Source organism: Trichosurus vulpecula, chromosome 2 (assembly GCF_011100635.1).
Source record: "Trichosurus vulpecula isolate mTriVul1 chromosome 2, mTriVul1.pri, whole genome shotgun sequence".
Classification (NCBI taxonomy): domain Eukaryota; kingdom Metazoa; phylum Chordata; class Mammalia; order Diprotodontia; family Phalangeridae; genus Trichosurus; species Trichosurus vulpecula.
Window position 1 is genome coordinate 263,804,448 of NC_050574.1, and position 22,159 is coordinate 263,826,606.

Sequence of the window (22,159 nt, forward strand, 5' to 3'; positions counted from 1 at the left end):
TCTTTGTAAAAAATAATACAGTTTCTTCAGTGCCAGGAAATAGACACTAGAAAAGTATCTTGGAATTGCAGTTTGCAACTGAAAGTTCATCTCACTTCTGTGCGGTACACAGTAATGCCTTGTTGTACCAAGGTAGCTTGTAAAAAAAAATACAAATGTGAGAAAACAGTTAAGTTGTTTTACTGAATCCTTTTAGGATAAATGTTTTCAAATGTTTCGTATGTCTCTGCTCTGACTTCAGCATAAGTTAATACAACTTTTTCCGAAACAAAACTAAGCAGGACAATTCTGGACTTGATCGTTCTGTAGATTAGTCCAGGAAATAACTCTGGCTCATAACTGCTAAATTGTTGATGAGTCAGTACCTGCCTTTCTAATCTTATGAGAAACTCCATGTTGCCGATCCCCACCATATTTGGAATCCTAAAATTCAAGAACTTCCCTGGAAAGCCCAATTTTTGTACAATTTGCATATTTTTGGCTGCCAATCTGGACCGTTCTTCAGTTTTAGCTCCTGAGCACACCTTCTTCCCAGAACTGAAAATAAGGGCAAGAGGCCTTGGCTGTCTTATTCTCATGATGACTGCAGCAAAACGCTTGAGATTGTGTTCAGCATTTCGGGCATGAAGTGCAATGTTTTTTTAGGGTGAGTTTATGACCAAGGTTTGCTGCAGATTCAACGTTCTGTAGCTGCGGTACAATCCCAGAGCTTGCAGATGCAGGTATGATTGGTGTAATGGGGGAGGGATACAAGGGTGTAGTGCCTGGCAGAAGTGTTGTGATAAGAGTTTGTGAATGGAAGAGCCATGGGGTTTGGCTAGGAGATGTGGACTGTTGGGCAGCTTGCTGCTGCTACCGTTGCTTTTGTGGCTGCTGCTGCTTCCTCTGCTGCTCTTCCAGAATAGAAAGACTGCTTGTGTTTTGGACAGGCTGGTGAGTCTGTCTTGTACCACAGGCCATCATTGGACTAAAGATAGGAATTTCAGGAGTCGTGGCATCTTGAGGAGAGGCCAAGCCCTGGGCGTAAGGCGGCAAGCCATTGTTTGATCCGTGATGTTCACTTCCTTCTCAGACAAACCAGAGTTCTGTTTCATTTGCTTCAGTTTGTCCTTCAAAGCATCACAGGTATTTATGTCTTAGCTCTTTTCAAAACTCTTTAGGTTATATCCACTTCAAGGAAATGTTATGCCTCTAAGGTTGCTGTGGTCACTGTTATGGCTGGTGGAACCAGAGGATGGCCTGTACAGTAAAGGTTCGGATTCACCCGAACAAAACACTCCGCACTCCAAGAAGCCCGAAAGGGGCTTTTTCTCTTTTATTACTAAAATACAGTCAAGAGAGACAGAAATGGAAAGTAGCAGAGAGGGAGGCTTAGGAATAATAATAACAAGGCAATTACTACTAAAATCAACATATTTACAGTCATCACCGATACGGGGGAGTTCCAACACCTGACCACACAAGCTGGGGAATCCCAGGGGGTACAAGTGTCAGGGTCCTGCCTACGGAAGTCCCAGGCCAGACGTCTCTGCCATGGATGAGATTCCGATTTGGGGTCCGAATCTTATGGCATAAATAATGCTAGGAACAAAGAAGGCATCAGGCCAGGTGTTTTTGGGAAACGCTGCATGTTATGCAAGGCCCGGAAAGGAGGCCAATCCCTTCAAGGTCTCTAAGCACAGCACGTCCTTGGAGTGGCTAGTTCCAGGACACTGGTCTGTCTCAGGATCTTGGCCAGGACCCAGGGAGGAACCTCCTTCTTGTGTTCCCAGGACTTTCTACTTTAGGAGATAAGACTTGTGCCAGATTTGCAATTGAGTCAAGTTAAGAGGGGCTAACTTTGCAATTGAATCAAGGCCTCAGCTTGTATAATCTTACATACCTAAGAGGGGTTAAATCTTACCCCTTCATGGCCACAGGTAGTCTCTGCACCCACCATGCTAACCTGATCCTCCCCCCATAATTTCTTATATTCCATTACATTTATATACAAGTTTGTTTGGCCATCCTCAATTTATAGGCACTCACTTTCCTTCGAATTCTTTACAACTACTAAAGTGCTACTACAAATATTTTTGTAGATATGCATGCTTTCCCTGTTTTTTTTTTTACTCTCCTTGGGATATATCCAAGTAATGGTATCACTAGGCTAAAGAGTATTAGAATTTAGTGGCCTTAAAAAAATAATTCCAAATTCTTTTCTTGAATGGTTGAATCAGTCATAGCAAATAGTAAGATGCATTCATTTGATGTATTAGGGCAAAGTTTTTAATCCTTTTTTTTTGGTCATGGATCCCTTTGGCAGTCTGGTGAAGTTTAGAACCTTTTATCAGATACTTACTATTCCAACTACTATGCTAAGTATTGAGGTTACATGCAGAAAAATTGACAATGTCTACTCAAGGAACTATGATCTAACTGGAAAAGGTAATATGTTAAAAAAAAAAAACAGCTCCAGAGTGAATAGAAAGCCCCAAATGTCCTAAGGTTACAAGAGCAGAGTTGATGGCAAGGACCAGGCACACTTTGGTACACCAGCAGGTCAGATGATAATTTCTCCAGGAAGCAAGAAGACCATGGCATATGGTAAGGCTTAGAGGACATAGTGAGTACATGAAAAGGCCTTAATCTAAAAGGGCCAGGGTTTCCCATTGAGTCCTGGGTCCTCTTCAGTCATCCCGATGAATATCTGGTCACTGGATCCAGATGGCTCTGAAGGAGAGAATGAGGCTGGTGACCTTGCACAGCCCTCCCTTACTCAAATCAAAGTCAACTGCAAGTCATGTCATCATTTCCCAGAGTACCATGGTCCTCTTTGAAAACGAAGGACAAACACAGCAACGTAGTGGCAAGGATGATGATAAGGCCTGTTGGTTCTCCATTTCTTTATTTTTTTAAAACATTATATTTTTACTTATTTCATTAAATATTTTCCAATTACATTTAAAAATTTTTAAACATTCTTATGTTTAAATTATGAGTTCTAAATTCTCTCCTTTGCTGCTGCCCCTTCCCTACTTATTGAGAAGCCAAGCAATATGATATCACTTTTACATGTGGAGTCAGGCAAAACATATTTCCATGTTATCCATGTTGCAAAAAACAACAACAACAAGAAAAATAAAGGATGCTTCGATCTATACTCAGAGTTCATAGGTTCTTTCTCTGGAAATGGATAGATAGCATTTTTTTTTGTCAAGGATCCTTTGAATTGTGTCTTGATCAGAGTACCTAAGACTTTCAGTTGATCATTATTACAGTATTGCTGTTACTGTGTATAATGTTCTCCTTGTTCTGCTCATTTCACTTTACATCAATTCATATATGTCTTCCCAGGTTTTTGTGAAACCATTCTGTTCATCATTTCTTAGAACACAATAGTATTCCATTACATTAATATACCACAACTTGTTCAGCCATTTCTCAATTGATGGGCATCCCCTCAATTTTCAATTCTTTGCCACCTCAAAAAGAGCTGTTATAAATATTTTTGTACATGTGAATCCTTTTTTAATGATCTTTTTTAAAAAAGTATGGTATGTAGCAATGCAATAGTACTTATAAGAAATAATGAAATAGTAACTGAAAAGAGCTATTTGAACTGATGCAGAGTGAAATGACCAGAACTAGGGGAGCAATTTGTATTGTGATAAAGACATTATAGAAGCAGAAAAAAATGAAAGGCTTTAGAACCCTTATCAATGCAAGATCACAAGTCAAAAATAGAAAAAATGAAGCATGTCACTCATCTTGTGACAGAGAGATGATTTATTTGAAGTGCAGAAAGATTCATATGTATATTCACACATAACTATGTGAGAATTTGTTTTGTTGGTCTATGCAGCTATGTACCTGGAACTTTTTTTTTAAGTTTAAAAAATTGCTCAATGAGGCTATATTGAGAGGTATAAATTAATAAAAATGCTTGCTAATTGAAAAAATATGCTTTAAAAAAGAAATAAATGTAAACAACAGAAATAGTAGAAACATCCTTTATTTATCATAACAGTAAAATAGTATTACTTCATGGAACACAAATAAAAGCAGATACAAATGGAGATGACATTGAAATCCTCAATGATAATGGGGCAAAGAATAATTCATAGAAAAAAATAGTAATTATTTTAAAGAAAATGATAATGATGAAACAACATGCCAAAATTTCTAGGATGATGCTGAAGCAGTTAATCGTATCTATACCAATCTACATTAACAGAATAGAAAGGAGAAGATTAATAAACTAAATAAACACTGAAAAAGTTAGAAAGCAAAAAAAAAATAAATCCTAACTAGGCATAATAGAAGAAATAATGAAAATTGGTAATAAAATAGATAAAATGGAAACCAAAAAGATAAATAAAACCAAAATCTAGTTCTTTGAAAAGACTAACTAAATTGGTATACCTTTAGCCAACTCAGTTGAAAAAAGGGTAGAAAATAAAATTAACAAAATGTCAAATGAATGAGATAAAATCACAACAAAACCAGAATGCAAAGAAATATGAGAACCTATTGTGCTGAGTTTATGAGTTTCTAGTAAGCCCCCCAAATACTGGAGGTTGCCCTGCTATAGGACAATGTGGACCTCTACAGAGAGGGTGTTACAAAAACAAGTTGACCTCTCACCTTTGCCACTGTAAATGTGTTGTATAGAGTTGGTTCTGACGCATATGCCAATGTGCAGAAATCTGGTCCCTTTTATACCTCTTGGGTTGTGGGATGACATGGAAGAGTCTAAGTAATCTGGGAACGGGAAACTGCATTTAATGAAGCATCATGTTTCAAGTGGGTAATATTCCACTTTGATTTGTGTGGTGAGCAAATATGGAATATCAGTTATTCCTTATTTTAATGGTGTTTCCCTAGTATTGATTGCCAATTACCATTCTTGGGGATGGAGCAATTTTTTTTTCTTGAAGAAATGACTCATGGAAAATGTGAATTTTGTTCATTTTAATGTAAATGATTTAATTGGTAAATCTTAATAATTTGTACTTTGAAATATTTATTTTAAGAAACAAATCAGTACCATGAAGAAAATATAAGAAAATATGCCATCTTCATAGTGATGGTTATTTGTTAATATTTACAGCTCTGAACATTTTGTCTCTGGAAAGAACATTGGATTTGGATTCAAAGGACCAAGAATCAAATACCCTGTCTGTCACAATTATGTCAACTAGGATGACTCATTTCATCTCTGTGGACTTCAATTTCCTGAAGTTGGGGGTTTCACAAAATGATTTCTAAGGTCCCTTTTAAGCTCTTAAATCTTATGATTGTTAGATTTAAAATACTTTCAGTCTATTAAATTTATTATGGAGTCTTTTAATGTTAAAATATCCTTTTGTTCTGAAACCACCTTCTCCACCCCGCCCCCAATTAGGTGAAAATTAGTCTGAGTACTGGATTTTAAAAGTATTAAAAGTTAAATATTAGATGTTATAGATTTATGTAATGGTTAATTAAAATTTCTAAAAATAACTTAAAATTTAAGTTGTATTTGTGATATATAGATAGAGTTAAGTTGTATTATTATGGCTTCATTTTACCTGGATTCTCCTTAGCGTAGGAGACTTCTCATCCAAGTTGGACATGAATGAAGAATCTATAAATTCTGTGAAGGAAGGGGCAGGTAACTTACATGTATTGCTAGCAGTGTGGGAGGCAACATAATTGCTTCATTTGTATGCAGACTATTGATATAAATAACACTTTGCTATTCTCGCTTTGACTGGCGAGAACCTAGGAGTTGTCAGAGAAATTACTCTCTTAATATATTGAAACAATCTCCTAGAGGTTAGGAACTGTATTGTCCTAAGAAAATGCCCTCTACTAGTTCTCATCAATCCGATCATTCTGATCTAATTTTCTTTGTGAATGGAAAAAAGGTGAGTTTTAAGTGTGGTTCTGAAGAATTTTAATAGATTTTGTGTAAACAAGGACTTAATCTATAGCTATATTTCCTTCAATAAGATAATCTCTTCTCCCTTTTCTTCTTTCTTCATCTTATTTACTTTCCAGTATAAGAAGATATTTCATATCTAATTTTTTGCACTCAGAACTGAGTCACTGTTAGATATGCTCTAGGTGTATCAGTCAGATATGTTCATAGAAAGGTTCCAAACTAATCAAATGTGAATGTGACTGGTTTATTTCCTTATTTTTCTTTTGGAATTAGTAAAGAATGATGGTTAAACTGTAATTTAGCAGTTACTATGCATTTTTAAAATCTTGTCCAAGTATGCATGAAATTTCTGATATGAATTATTGTTTGAGTTCACCAGAGCTATTTTAATATATAACTGTGATGGTAATAGAAATGATAATGATGACAATCAAACTCTTCTGAGCAAATTTCACTTGTCTCACTGTGAATTCTATCAAGTTAACAAATTAATCTAGAGACCAAACTGTGGCTGTCACAGATTCCTTCGGTTATTCTACTCAGTTTCTTCAATAAGTCTCGTCTTGTTTGCTAGCATACAGAAAGTCTCTATGTCAACAGAGTATCCAAGGTTTTATCTATCACATGGCAATGGTAGAAGGTTTTTTACGACATGTATTATATAAAAAGCCACATCTGCCTCTATTTGTAATATTTGGTATAGCAATTTGCCTATATCCTGAGTTAAAGGCAAATGGAATGTAAGGAAAGAAAAGTGCAAGAAAAATAAGAATCAAGTCACCAACTTTTTCTAATGGACAAAATAGTTTCCTTATTTTCCTTTATTTTGCCTGAATGAAATTGTACATATGGCAGTTGGTTCGTTAGTGGATAGAGCACTAGAAGACCTTTGGAGTCCAGAACACTTTGCAAATCCTGCCTATGAGTTATAAAAGCTATAAATATCACCCTAGATAAGTAACTTCTCTTTCTCAAACTCAGTTTCCTAATCTGTAAAATGGAGATAATATAGCACCTCCCTCGTAAGGTTGTTGTCAGGATCAAATAAATGAGATAATCTATGGAAAGTGCTTTGCAAATCCTTAAAATATTTGGATAAATATTAGCTATTTATACTTTAACATTCCAATAGTAATAAAAGTCTTTCCTAAGACATCCAATGTCTTAAACAGATGTTGTTTTTTATTTTCTTTCTTCTTTTGCCACCTTTGTTTTCTAAATCTCTGAGGGAAAAGTGAGAGAAAAAAAGAAAACACAGAAACTATTTAAAACAATTTTTTTCTAAATGCTTAGAAATTATTGGATTGTGTGAGTATGTATATATGTGCTTATATATATATGTAAGTGTGTGTGTGTATGTGGTGTGTGTGTAAATAGTAGAGAGAGTGATAAAATACAGAGGTTGTACATTTGTATACAGATACAAATGTATAGCTGTATAGGTTCTGTTCTTTAAACTATTACTGAAGAAATTCATAGAATGATTCTTTCTTCTCAAATGTTCCCTTTATTACTATAGAGAGGCAACTATCTTTCTGAGATGGCTATAAAAAATGTTTGTTAAGAATAGCTAGGAGTCCTGTGTATTGGCTGATCTCAGAATCGAAGGTGGCATCCTTTTATTAATTTCTTACTCTTTTCTTCACTCTTTCCTTATTTCGTTGTTGAAATTTCACAAGTTTCAAGTGGATTTCATGTAACTTTTTCCTGTGAATTGGTGCTGGGATTGGTGTATGGTAGATTTTTTTGTGCCTGTGGATGTGCTACACTTTGGAGGGAGAAGTGATAAAAGTATATGGTGAAAGTGTGAAATCAACAGTTGGGACTTGGAAGCCTGCTGATATGGTCTGGGAAAAATCATCACAGAGTGGGAAAACCCATGTAGGACGTTCTGGATCCCTCTCTGCCCTTCTGGTTAAGGGAAATGTGGGATTTTGTGAGTTCTTCTCCCCTTCTGGGTGGTGTTTTGAGGGAAGTTTGTTTAATGTCTCAGAATATAGACTTTTCAGCTACAAAATATGGAAGTGAAGGAAAATGTGGTGGCTACAATGCTGTGCCATGGGCCCGATTTTACAACACATGCCACATATACTGATATGTGTATGTGAGGTGAGACATACATGAACATGTGTATATAAACATATACAGGCAAGGTTCTATGAACCTAAGTCTGAGAATGAAAAGTCCTGAATTATATCTTTCAGGAAGTAGGTTCCCTTCCAAACTCTTGGGAGGAAAACTTGGAAATTGAGGACAAAATACTGGTATTGTTATACCGACAGCAAGCAAGACACACGACAAGAGTTTAAGTTTTAAATGGAGAAGTTTATTAGCTGGCGACTGTTTGCAGAAATAGAGTCTCCCAAATCAAAACGGCTGCTGATGCCAGTGAAGGAGTAGTATTTATACAAAAATCTAAGTACAGAAGTTAGTTATCTCTTGAAATTTACATATGTTATTTTTAGCAGGCTCAGCAAGCCTTTGTTAACTTTACTTTTATGTTCATGATACATCAAAAGGAACCTCCTAAACAGATTGTAAATACAGCATATCAGACAGCTGACTAAGTGTCGACTGAATTACAACCCAGGATCTCTTTGTCCAATTTGCCATACATCCCACAAGAGCATGAGGTAAGAGCTAGGAGCAGTCACATAATTCAAAGGAATATCTGGGGCTGAGGCTTTCATCCTTTAAGGCCATAGGCAGACCAAGGGATGCTCCAGCTGGGTTTGCTGAAGTGAGATAGAGTCGTCTCTCAGTCCACTCAGAAAACAAACTGAGATTGCTAACATCAGACCCCTTTCCTGGCCAGTCAGTCCATACTCCCAGAACAGTCACCGGGCCAAGGACACCCGCTGAATGCCAAATGGCAGGAACTAAGTCTGTTTTTCTTATGCAGACTGGGGTTTGCAGTTAGGGGCTGGGGTTAGGGTTTTTCTAGCAATAGCTGGCTACTCAGGTATCACAGTATAATGCATTGTTAATGTCTGTCCCACCCTTGTTTCTTCCACTTCACCACTTACAGGTTAGTTTTCTTTCTGGCTCCCACCTCTACACTTGAGTCATCCCTACCACAGAAGAAAAGGAACTAAATCTGTGGAAAAACTTTTAGAAAACTGATTTTTTTTAAACCAGAGACTTTGACTTCATTGATATAGGGCACTCCTGGTTTGCAAGTTCCCTACACCAATGAAGATTGGAATCTGCTCGTATCTTATAGTCATTGAGAGTTTCCAGGGGCCACTGAGAGGTTGTGATGCCCAAGATCACCCAATTTATGTGTGTTAAAGATGGGACTTGAACCCAGGTCCTTTTGGTCATGAGGTTATGTTTCTAACCATTAGACTACATTAACTCAACATATCCAATCTGTTGTCATCATTTCTACCTTAACAGCATCCTTTCTAGACATTTAATAATATCCCTTTCTCTTCACTCACACAGCCACCACTGTGGTTAAGGCTGTAATAACCTCATCTCATCATTATTGCAACAATCGTCTAACTAATCTTCCCTCTTTGTCTCACTCAGCTGCCAAAGTATTTTTCTTAAAGTGCAGGTGTGACCATGTCACCCTCCCTACTCTGTAAACTGAAGTAGTTGCTTAATAATTCCAAGATCAGATATAAAATCTTTTGTTTGACACTGAAAGTCTTTCACAACCTGGTCCCTTCCTAACTTTCTAACCCTCTCATATTTTATTCTTTCCACACATTCTGTTGTAAATATACTAACCTACTTTCTGTTCTTCCCATGCAACTCTCCATATCCCAAATCTGTTTCTTTTCCCTGGCTGTCTTCCATACCTGAAAAATTCTCCTTCCTCACAGCCACTTCCTCTCTTCTCTGGTCTCCTTCAAGACTCAGCTCCAATCCCACATTCTCTAAGAGGTCTTTGCCAGTCCCTATATGTATATAGATATATGTATAGAATTCTTCATATGTATATATGTATAGAGTTATTTGCTTGTTGTATCCCCGATTGTAATGTATACTCTTTGAGGATAGAAATCGTGTTCCCCCTCCCCTTTCTTTATATCCTAAGTGCTTAGTACTATACCTGAATATAATAAGCAGTTCATAATTTCTTGTTAACTGACTGACTAGTGAGAAAACACAATTTTATTCACTTTAAAAAAGTCTAAGAGACTGCAATCATGCTAGGATGCTTGCTGCAGGATTTTATGATATGACATGACAGAACTTCAAGTCTTAAGAAGGTCAATTTTTCCCCTCAGGAGAATCAAAGCAATGCTTAACATTGCAAAATTAAAATACAGTTACATGGCTGGATTGGTTTCAGCATATTATTGTAATCTTTCTCTCATTTCTCAATGCAGGTAGTAGAAAGACATGCAGATCCTGAAGTGACTCTGTTGTTTTACCTGAGAAAAGTCCGTATCCTTACATTTTTTACTTCTCTAGTATTGTGATTAATGGAATTTAAAGTGGTCTAAGAATCCCTAAAAGAACTATAAAAATAAGAAACAAGGTATATGCAATTAATGTTAGATCTAAAAATTTTTGTTAAATTTGTGGGGGAGGGGGTGTTCCTTTACATAGAGAATGTTTCTTTCTTTTTCTTCCTTTCTTTCTCTTTCTTTCTCTTTCTCTCTCTCTTTCTTTCATTCTTTTCCTTCCTTCCTTTCTTTCTCTTTCTTTCTTTCTTTCTTTCTTTCTTTCTTTCTTTCTTTCTTTCTTTCTTTCTTTCTTTCTTTCTTTCTTTTCTTTCCTCCTTTCTTCCTTTCTCTTTCTTTCTTCCTTTCTCTTCCTCCTCTTTCATTTCAGAAGTTCATAGGATTTAGAGATGGAAGAGATTAGAAGACTTCTAAATCATTTGAGCATAGAATCATAGAATGAATAAGGAAGCCAAAGCCCAGACAGAAGCAGGTTACTCAAGGTCACATTCCAAATTACTCACTTTCCTGTTAATGAAACTGGAGAGAAATCTGTGTGATTGTATGATTTATTTAAAGTCATTTAAAGATTAAGTAGCAGAGCCTTAATTTGAATTCCCTATCCTCTGAATCCAAACCAGTGCTCTTGCCAACATATCATACATGAGATTGAGATATTCGTAGGCCTCTGTAAGACCAGACACCAAAAGTCCTTGTATCTTGACATCAAAAATTACTACATCCCATATTTACTGGAATACTTCTGACTTCAAGAAAGGAAAGTATAATGCTAAACGAAACTTTGAAAAAGAAGTCTTTTGTCAGATCATATGTTTCAATTTTTGGTTTTGAAAAGATGGTCATTGTCTTTAGATAAATATTATTTTAAATGTCAGCTTCCTGTGAGTAGCGATTGCTTAATTCTCTATTCTTATATTCCAGGTGTGTTACTCAGTACCTGCTAATAGGTTTTTAATGAATCTTTGTTAATTGATTGATTCTTATGTTGACTTTGATAGTAATTATGCGTGTGCTATTGTAAAATTGATTGTGTTTAAACAATGATTTAATAGTGTGTAAGGTTGTGATGACAACCACAAACATTTCGTACCTTCTTTGTGCCCAGCACTGTGTTTAGGAGCTGGGGAAATTACATACAGTTTAGAGACAATCCTTACCCTCAGGGTGCTTGAAGTCTAGTTCCATCAGGATTTTTGATTTTGAAACTTTTCTTTATTGAGGCAAAATTAAAAAGTTTATAAATGCATGTTAAAATTTTACAGTCTAACTTTATCACTAAATTGAGACTTTCCCCCCTGTCAGTCTCAGAAGAAAAGGCATTTCTTTATTTCTAAGGAAGAAAAATGTGATTTCCGCTCTATTTCTACTTTAATTAAGACTTTCTTCCTTAATTATGCCCTCTCTACATCTTAAAACTCTTCCTCCCCACAGTCTCCTTTGCTTTTGACATTAAGCATGTCCATGCCTCCACTGCCACTGGGAAAAAGAAGACACTTGGTCGTACTGTTCCCTCTAAGTAAAGTCTTTTCTCTCTTTTTTTCTTTGTCACCAAATTTCCCGAAGGAATGAACTACCTCCATTTCTTTCCACCCATTCAGATCCCAACATTTCACTGAAGGAGTAGTGTAGCTATTTTCCATTCACTATTGACCCCATTTTTGGTAATGCTACTACCATCTTCCCTGCTATCTAGGTGCAAAAATCTTCCTCACGTATTTGGCAATCCTTTTTTTTCCAGTTACCAAATCCTGTTAATTGTTCTTTCTCAATTTTCTTGAATTCTTAGTTCTCAATCCTCCCTACTGCCCACTCTAGTTCTCATCACCTCATATCTAGAAGAATGAAATAGACTCAACTAGTCTTGCTGCCTCCAATCTCTTGCCTGTCTGATCCATACTGCATTGATGATAGATTAATCTTCATAAAACATTGCTTTTATAATCTCACACTGCATCTCAAAACTTCATTCCTGTCTCATTACTTACAAAAATCTTGATGGTATCAGACTTCAAGCACCCTGAGGGCAAGAACTGTATTTAAACTGTATATAATTTCCCCAGCTCCTAAACACAGTCTTGGGCACAAAAAAGGTACTAAATGTTGTTGTTATGACAGCCTTATACACTATCAAGTTATTGTTTAGATACAATCAATTTAAAAATAGCACATGCATCCTTGCTATCAAAGTCAACAATTACTAGCTTGTTATTTAAGATCTTTATAATCAAACTCCAACCTAACTTCCCAGATTCATCTTTATGTTTCTGCTACAAAAAGCACTTTGTAAACTTTAAAGTGTCATTGTTATTGTAGTTATCATTATTATTACTGATATTGTAGTTATACAGATATATTGCCCAGTGGTAGTCTCTTGTGGGGGTAAAGAGGTTGTCTTTTTATCATGGATCTCTTGCATGGAAGAAATGGCATACAATCTTATTAAAGACATTATGATGAATAAAGGAGGTGGAAGTCACATAGCCAGACTGAGAAATAACAGAAGAAGACCCCCTGAAACTCACAAAATGTTAAAATAAATAAAGGCTGATGGTTAATTGGTTATATCTATGACAGGACAGGGACAAGAATCTTAAAGGATAAGTATAGAAGTAATTCCAGATTAATGAAATCATGGATCCATTGAAGTAAGTAATCTTAATGTTCATTGTCTTGAACTCTATCTAAAACAAGAATGTCCCTAATGAAAACAACTTTAGTAATATAGAAATATAAAGTATAATTCCCTGGGAGGGAGAAGAAAACTTGAACTCTGAGATTCAGCTCTTTCTTCTCATTTAATACCTAGTGATTAGAATATCAAAAGCTCAAGTCTCTGTCATAGACTTTCTCAAATAAGGCTGGCATTTATAAGACTTCCTCTAAGACTGTGCTTGGGTTCTGTACTATATCAAAACAAGAAACAGTGATTCCCAAAGAACTCCCTAACACCACATCCTCAAATCCTTTGATGTTACATTCTAGTTCTCACAAAATGATCAAAGTTGTTGAGGACATTATCAAGTCAAATACTACATACATGTTAAATACTACATGGAGTGGTATTTAAAACCAATTCATATACTCCATACTCATTTTTCCAACTCCCCACCCCATTCCCCATCTCCCCTGCCAGCCACTTCACATGTTTACGGTCAGGAATCATAGTACCTATGAATTAGAAATAGGTTAGAAGCCATCTGTTCTAAGGTCTTGCCCTGTCCGGATTTTTTTTCAGAAATATCCTTGACAGATTATCATCAGGCTTCTAGTTCCACATAGAGTGAGTCTAATCCTTTTCCTTATTGACAATTTTTCAGATAATTAATGATAGAAATGGCAATCCTTACCCTCTACCTCCCACCCGCACATTCCCTTCCCACCACAGCGTCCTATCCTCTGGATTAACATATCTAGTTCTTTCTATTATTCTTCATGTGACAGTTTTTGAGCTATTCAATGCCATGTGTGCCCTATAATTTATCCATGTCTCTTAAATTGTGCTATTCAGAAATGAATTGTCCAGATTTAGTCGTCTAACCAGCGCAGTAAAACTATTACCTTTATTGCTCTGGCACTATTAATGTATCCATTGATGAATTCTAAGATAACACTTTTCCCTGATGACTCACTCTGATGCCCCTTCCTTGCCCTGGAGAGAAGACTGGGTTTTCACAGATTATGACAGCAGAACACAAGCTTTGCTAGGTTCTAAAATGTTTGATGGGCAACTAAGTGCTACAGTGGATAGAGTGCCAGGGCTGGATTCAGGTCGTTTCGTCTTCCTGAGTTCAAATCTGATGCCAAACACTTATTAGCTGTGTGACATGAGGCAAGTGACTTAAACTTGTTTGCTTCAGTTTCTCATCTCAACTGGAGAAGGAAATGGTGACATACCTATAGGATACAAAAACAATTGATTAATTTAAACCGGTGGTGTCAAACTCAAACAGAAACAGATTTATTTAGAAAACCACAAACTAACAATATCTATGTATTGTAATTTATTGTGTTAGACATTTCTCAATTACATCTTAATCTGGTTCAGCTACATTTGGGGGTTTTGTGGTGCCTTGGGGGTTGGAGGGTAAGGAAGGCAGAGGACTGCAAGTTTTACATCTCCGATTTAAACAATTAATTGCAGGGAAAATCAAGCAAAACAAATTATTCAGTTTCAAATTTTTTAAAAAAATGGTTGAATGGAAAAAGCATTTCACTACTCAACCAATTGTGGTGGTGTTACAGGCTCACAGCTTCATACAAGTTTCCTCTTGCCTCTAAACTCATTAATGCAAAAGGCACTGAAAGTTAAGGATTTCTCCAAAAAGAAAGGGTTTGGGGGCTGGCTTGATCTTGGTTCTTCCGCTAACAAGACTGTGACCTTGGGTAAATCTTTTTATTTCTAAGGCCCTAGTTCCATCACCTGTACAATGAGAAAATTAGACTAAATGATCTCTAAGGTATCTTCTATCTCTCTAGTTCTGTGATACGAGATAGGAGAATGTTGGACATTTAGTAATGATCATTTTTTGGACTTGTTACTTGTTAGGTATCAGTGGGAAAATTGAAAATGAAACAAAGCTTCCAGCATCTCTATTTCCTTGACTACTTTTCTTCCTAGTCTGCCTGACAGGAACCAAATATGGCTGTGGAACAGGAGGCTGTGGGGCCTGCACAGTGATGATATCAAAATACAACCCAGTCACCAAGAAGATCCGGTATCCTTTGTAATGACCCATGCTGGGGGATTTTGTGGTTGAGGGAGGGAGAGCGAAGCAAATACCCTAGGCAAGTTGAGATACATTCTTCTTTCAACAACTCCCACTAAGCACCCTAAATTCTCTAGTGCTGCCTGGCTGCCCAGGCATTAGTCATGTTGTGAAAGAAGAATCAGAACAAAGGGGGAAAGCCACAAAAAAATAAAAATAGTATGCTTTGGTCTGCATTCAGACTCCATAGTTCTTTCTCTGGGTGGGGAGTAATCATTTTCCATCACGAGTCTTTTGGAATTATCTTGGATTGTTGTATTGCTGAGAAGTTAAATCTATCATATTTAATCATCACATAACATTGCCCTTGCTTTGTACAATGTTCTGGTTCGGCTCACTTCACTCAACATCGGTTCATCTAAGTCTTTCCAGGTTTTTCTGAAATCCTCCAGCTCATCATTTCTTATAGAATAATAGTATTCCATTACATTTAATTCTGTTTTTAAGTATTGATCTACTGATACGTTCTGCATTAGTGACTGTAGAATTACTGATAGTAAATTTGATATCAGAAATCTGGAATCACTAAATTGCTATGGTCTAGTAGAAATATTTATATTGTTCTTTTGCATTTAAACTGACCTAGAGACTGCTTACCGATAGGGACTGACCTCAGCTGTATACTTGCTTTACAACTTTGAAGTAAATATGTCTTTGTAAAAATTAAAAAAAAATTAAGCTATTCAGCAGCTCTGAGGTTAACCACAGCATCACAGAATTTAGAGGTAGGAAGGTGCTTAGACTTCATCCATTCTGCTTATGGTCAGAAGCATCTTATGTCATCCCTCAAGTTATACTTATCATACTATAGAAAACAGTTGCCTCCTTTGCCCCTATTTGTGGTTGAACTTTGTGATGTGTCTTGTTTCCCTTCCTTCTAAGAAAACATATCCATCTAAGAATTCTGACTTATGTGAAACCAGCTGAGTCTGTCTGATGAGCTTCTTTATGTCTTAAGGAGAATGATAGTAATTGATTCAACAAGCATAGGTGGACAACTATTTGCATGCCAAGTATAGGTTTGTCAATTCTCCCAGTTGGGTCTAGTTTTACTGAATACCTTAGTGTTTTAGTTGGGCTCCAGCTACTCTGAAGACTGGGTATTGTTGAGGGGAATAGTCCCTCCTTTTCTCCATTACACTTAGAAGCTTACAGCCCATAATTTCATTTATATACACATTACTCACTAACCTGAGGGGATACCAGCCTGAGAGAAGTATTCTTTTGAATCTTGAAGACTTTTTTTGTTTCTAAGCTCAAAACATACATTTTTCAAAAAGAATCCTAGAAGTTATTTAATTCAAATTTTTCTTTTTAAATATAACTGGCTGTGTGACCTTAGGCAATTCTATTAATTTATTTCAGGTTCAATTTCCTTATTTGTCAAGTGAGAAGATATTATAGTGGGGAAAAGATTAGGTGTTAGAAGATTTTTTAAAATCTTTACTCTATTGCCACTTGTTACCCATGTGTTCTTGGCCAACTCAGTCACCTATTCTCTGGGTATCAGTTTACTGATCTGTAAAATTCAGGAGCTGGACTAAAGGATCTCTGTGGTCTACTCTAATGTTGGCATTCTGCTAAAAGTCAAATTCTCATAGTTGGTCTTAACACTTTAGAAAAAATTAGGATAACAAAGTCCTCTGTTTCTTTTCAAAAGGGATACAAATTGGTCTCTGGGTGAAAAGGCTTATTAATTGATTAGAATGAAATAAAGCTTCCAGCATCTCTATTCCCTTGACTACTTTCCTTCCTAGTCTGCCTGACAGGAACCAAATATTAGATTAGAAGGGTGACTAAGACAAAGTTGACCTTTCTTATAATTTTCTTGGATCAGTCAGGGTCGAAACTTTCCTGAAACATAAAATTGTCTTGGAAAAGGGAATTCTCCAGCCCTGGTGAGTTCCAGGAGATTTTGACTTAGTTTTCAGTGGAAGGTATGAGACTCAGGGGATCAAGGCAACCCACCTCAGGCTGGGATTCCAAGGTCTTTCTTGTTTTTTTCAGGCATTTCAGTCATGTCTAACCCTTTGTGACCCCATTCAGGATTTTATTGGCAAAGGTACTGGAGTGGTTTCCCATTTCCTTCTCCAGCTCATTTTATAGATGAGAAACTGAGGCAAATAGGGTTAAGTGACTTGCCCAGGATTATACAGACAGTAAGCATCTGAAGTCAGATTTGAACTCAGGAAGATGAGTCTTTATGACTTCAGGCCTGGCACTCTATTCACTGTGCCACCTAGGAGAAGAAAGGTTTTTCCCCTCCTCCTTAAACATTGAATTATCTTGGGGGCTATGGAAAAGAATGAGGAACAAGCTTCTGTGTCTTCCACTCAGGGAGGTGACTGTAAACGTTTAACAACTAGCTCTCGGGAAAAAGAAATGTACCCTTGGCACACTTTTAATTTTAATTAACATTATTACTCCACCATTTCTCAAATCTAGATAATCAACAAAACAATAACTCGTCTGATTTGTAACAATTTCCAAGGTTTTAAATGCTCACATTGAAATTTTAATAATCTCCTTGTACAACCCTGTTTCCACCCAATCCGACTCCAAGCTCCCAGACAACATTTGTACATTGTCTCCTTAGTATTGACACTACTTTATTCAAAGTAATGTAACTATGATCTAATACTCCCTCCGTGCCATAGATTGTGAGAACCTGTTCGCAACTGAAAAGGCCAGCTCCCTGTAGTCTAATGATATTTTTAAAACTGCCTTTAGGCTCTCTGTTTCTTTCCTCTCTGTGCCATCTAGACTTAGATCTCTAGATCAACTTTCTGCCAACCCACACTCCCTAATTAGAGAATTCCCAACTTAGAGTTCCAGGATCTCCTCAGGCCAGACTTGAATTGTTACCTGTCCCATCCCAACACACCTACTGATTGTTATTGGGTCAGTGCCATCCTGGGAATGGAGGTTGGATTGGAGCACTCTCTTGGCTCTTTTGAGAATAGGGATGGGGATGGACTAGAGAAGCCCTAGGAACCCTTTCTGAAATATCTGTTTGAAGGTCTGGATTTTATCGTAATCTTAGATATCTTAGGTGACAATGTCTTATTATTTTTCTCTCTGGTCTTCCCTGTCTGAAGATTATTCTACTTGACTGAGAAAAGAGCTGTGTAGTTCATTTTGGCATACAGCAGTCACTTAATACATGCTTGTTGATGGGTTGAATGACTTTTGCCTTTTTTGGAAAATCGAGAGAATTTTTGCTTTTTTCTAGATCTGTAGTACCTTTCTTGTGATTTTAAAATTATTAACAACAGGTTAAATCATATTCCTCAGGTTTTTCAGTGACCTAGGATATAGTTTGCCTAAAGCTGCAGATTTGAATTCATTGAGTTCCCCTAGATGCTCTCTTACCATCTTTCCACTTATCTTAGTTTCAATTTCTTATTAACCATTTTTTGTTTTGTCCTTCCCAGGCAAGAATATAAAAAATAAAGCAAAATCGAGATCGAACAATTGTTCCTTCTCTCCATCATCATCATCATCATTATTATTCTATCCATCATAAACAGCTACCCTATGCATTCCTTGATCTACCTCTCACCCCTATCATAGCTTTTTTAAACCCTCTTTTTCTGTGTTTGGAATTTATTGCCAGCCTCAATTTATTCTGAACTTTAGTCACCCTGATGGTATTGTTCTAAGACTATTCTGACCTTTGTATTTATCACTAATTATCTCCTTTTGCTTCTATATACTATATACATCTTTTAAAATTTCTAAGCTGTTCTGTGAGTTCTCTGTATATTCATATTAGTCTCATTAAAATCTCCCCCCCCCCAATGAAATTATCTATGCCGCTAGAATCTTGATCTTGAGCATGTTCCAACCTTCTTGGGCCAAATTTCCTTGCAATATACTTTCTTTGAAATTTTTGAATTCTGATTTCCCCAAACTTAGGATATGTATTAGACTTTGTGTAGATTTCCCTTCCTTACCCACTTGCATAACTGAACTGACATTTATTAATCATCTACCATTTTGTGTGAGACACTGTGATAGAAAGTGAAGATACACATGCGCACTTGTGCGTGCGCACGCACAGACACACACACACACAGAAGTACAGCACTAGTTCCTACTCTCAACTAATGATCTACTGAAGGGATATGGGTACAAAGATAAGAACATGCATGATGAATGGAAAAGTGAGAAAATACTTGACAAAAGCATCAGGTAGTAGATGGAACCTTGAAGGTAGGTAACTAAGTCTTCTAAAAGGTGAAGCTAAGGAAAGAGTACATTTTGGACATAAAGGATGAAAGAATCAGTATATAGTAGAGCATAGATTGCCTGAAGGGAAGTAATATAAAATGAAATTAGAATGCTGGCTCAGAATTAGATAGTAGAAAGCATTAAATACCAGACTGTGGGGCATACATTTATCCTATAGGTGATAGGGAGTTATTAAAGATTTTTTAAAGCAGGAAATTGACATGTTCAGTCTTGTGCCTGAAAGGGATTACTTTCACAGCTACATGGATGATAGCTTTGAAAGGAGAATAATTATGAAGCTATTTATTAGAAGAGGGGAAAATTGATGTGACCTAAATTATGATAGTGACAATGGAAGCAGAAAAAAAGGGAAATATGTGAGAGTAGTTGTCCAAATAGAATTGAAAAGATTTTGTAGATGAATGGAAATGAGGACAATAAAGAAGAGGAAAGTCAAGGATGACCCCAAAGTGGTGGAATCTGTGGTGTCTGGAAAGATTTTGGTCACCCGATGAGAAATGGGTAAGTTTGGAAAAGGATTTTTGTTTTGTTTTGGTAGGAGGAAGATAATGAGTTCCGTTTGAGATATGTTAATTTTTGAGATATTAATGAGACAGCCTCTGCAGAGATTTCCAACAGACCGTTGGTGATGGGAATAGTACTAGATTTGGAAGTGCTCTACATAGAGATGATAATTGTACTGGTGGCAACTGATGAGATCATCAAAAGAGAGGACATACAGGGTGTTCCTAAAGTCTGGACACATAGGCAAAAATGCATATTTTCAAGAAATGAAATGAACGAAATTTTCAAGAACACGTTAATTAGAATATTAACAAATAACATCTTCAATATGATTTCCATTATTTGTGATACAGAGGTTGACTCGCTTTGCAAGATTCATGTGAACTTGATGCAATAACTCCACATTGCCATCAATTTTCCTATGTGTCCAGACTTTTGGGACACCCTGCCGATAGAAAAAAAAAGAAAAAAAGGACAAATGCGGAACCATGAGAAACAGTCACACTTAAGATATGGGATATTGATGATGTTCCAGCAAAAAGAGGTAAACCAGTTTGAAGGAAAACTAATAAAGAGAAACGTCACAAAGAGTTTATGTCCAGGAGGAGGAAGTGTTAGATCAGATCAAAAGCTGCAAAGGTCAAATGAGATGAACATTGAGAAAAGGCTGATAGCCATTAAAGGATTGTTGATATTCTTGGAAAGAGCAGTTTCAGTTAAGTGATTGAATAGAAGTCAATTTGTAAGGCAGTAGTAAGTGAGTAGGAAATGATGAAGTGAAGACAAGTATAGAATTCCTCTCCCCCCCCCAAGGAATTTGCCTCTAAAAGTGAGATATAGGAAAGTCACTTGAAAGCATATTAGGGTCAAAGGAAGGTCTTTTTTGAAGATGAGGTATATCTGTGTACTTGTCCTTAGTTGGGAAGGAGACAGTAAATAAGGAGAGATTGAAGATAAGAGAGAGATAGAAAATGAATAATTAAAGGGGATGGAATCATGGGGACAAGCAGAGGGGTTGACCATTGTTAGAAGTAAGGTCACCATTTCCTTAGAGACTAGACCAAAGGAGGAAAGATTAGGAAATGATGTAGAATAGTTCTGAGTTATGTATCAGTGACCTTGATTTTCTGTGAGTCCACCCTCTCCCTGCCAGGACATTTGGTCCAACAGAGATTTTAAAATTGCCAAATTACAAAGAGATTAAAGGAACCCTGGCTATCATTTTTGCTTTGAGATCCATGATTCATAGTTACAACAAAGCTTCAGTTAATTCACAAATATTTCATTAAAAATTTACAAATGATACTATTTGTAAAACACTACTTTAGACAAGTATAGAATAATTAGTACTCCTACACTTAATGATATGCATTTATTTTTGTAGATTAGTTTTTTCCATTATTATTAATTATCAACAGGCTCTGGACCCTATTATCATTAATTCTCATTCCTGTTTAGTCTCAACAGGAAAATACTACTTTTCTATTCAGGTATCCTTCTTCCTAAGCATAGAAGCAAAGTTTTCCTTTTAAGAGAAGCTTGGCATATCCTAGTACAGGTCTGTCCAAAATACAGCCCATGGGCCGCATGAGGCCTGCAGTGCGTTTTTATGTGGCCTGCTTGTAGGTTTTAATTTTCACGAGCGAAAAAATAAAATAATAATTTGCATGGAATGTGTATTAGATTTTTTAATTCCATCACTATAAGTAATCCCATTGATGTCAACTTTCTTTTGTGTTTTTAAGCAGTATTATGGATGGAATATATCTCATGGAATTTTCAATTGATCTGTGGAACGCATTCTGTCTGTAAAATGCATACTAGTCAGTATGCACCTACCTTTATACTGTTGTTTGTCACTTTGTTGTTTTGTGTTTGCTTTCGTGCTTCATGCCTTCATCTGTTGTATTGATGATGCGCGTTCCCCCACTTTCTATTAGTGTACTGTATTTTTTATTCTGGATGCAGCCCTCGAATAATTATTTTATTTTAATGCGGCCCTAAGATAACCTAAGGTTGGACAGCCCTGTCCTAGTATCATAGCTTTAGAGCTACTAGTATATGGCACCACCCAATTGCAACTAAAAAATATTTCTTTAAACATAAATAGCAAACTGAGTAAGTTTTAGCACAAGGTGCGATGCTTAAAACAAAATCTTTTGTCTAGTAGCAACCATGAACAGAATGGTATGAAGTTGCAAATCAGACTTAGGAATTTTATTTTACAAGGTCAAGGCTATTATTGAAGAGAAGGGTTTTTGGCTTTCTGAAGTCCTTAACAGGAAGAATGGCATAGGTAATGAAAA

The 22,159-nt window shown here is 36.5% G+C and overlaps 1 protein-coding gene and 1 pseudogene across 1 annotated transcript in view; one reads left to right on the plus strand and one right to left on the minus strand.

Annotated features, from left to right (window-relative positions):
- Nucleotides 1-169: 169 nt before the first annotated feature.
- LOC118836962 lies at nt 170-1,961 on the minus strand (annotated as a pseudogene).
- A 3,864-nt stretch (nt 1,962-5,825) lies between these two features.
- Nucleotides 5,826-22,159, plus strand: part of LOC118837834 (aldehyde oxidase 4-like) — a 137,645-nt gene continuing 121,311 nt past the window's right edge. Inside the window, exons 1-3 of the mRNA XM_036744943.1 lie at nt 5,826-5,895; nt 10,256-10,309; nt 14,948-15,044. Coding sequence (XP_036600838.1) covers nt 5,826-5,895; nt 10,256-10,309; nt 14,948-15,044 — 221 coding nt within the window. The remainder of the gene's footprint in view (nt 5,896-10,255; nt 10,310-14,947; nt 15,045-22,159) is intronic.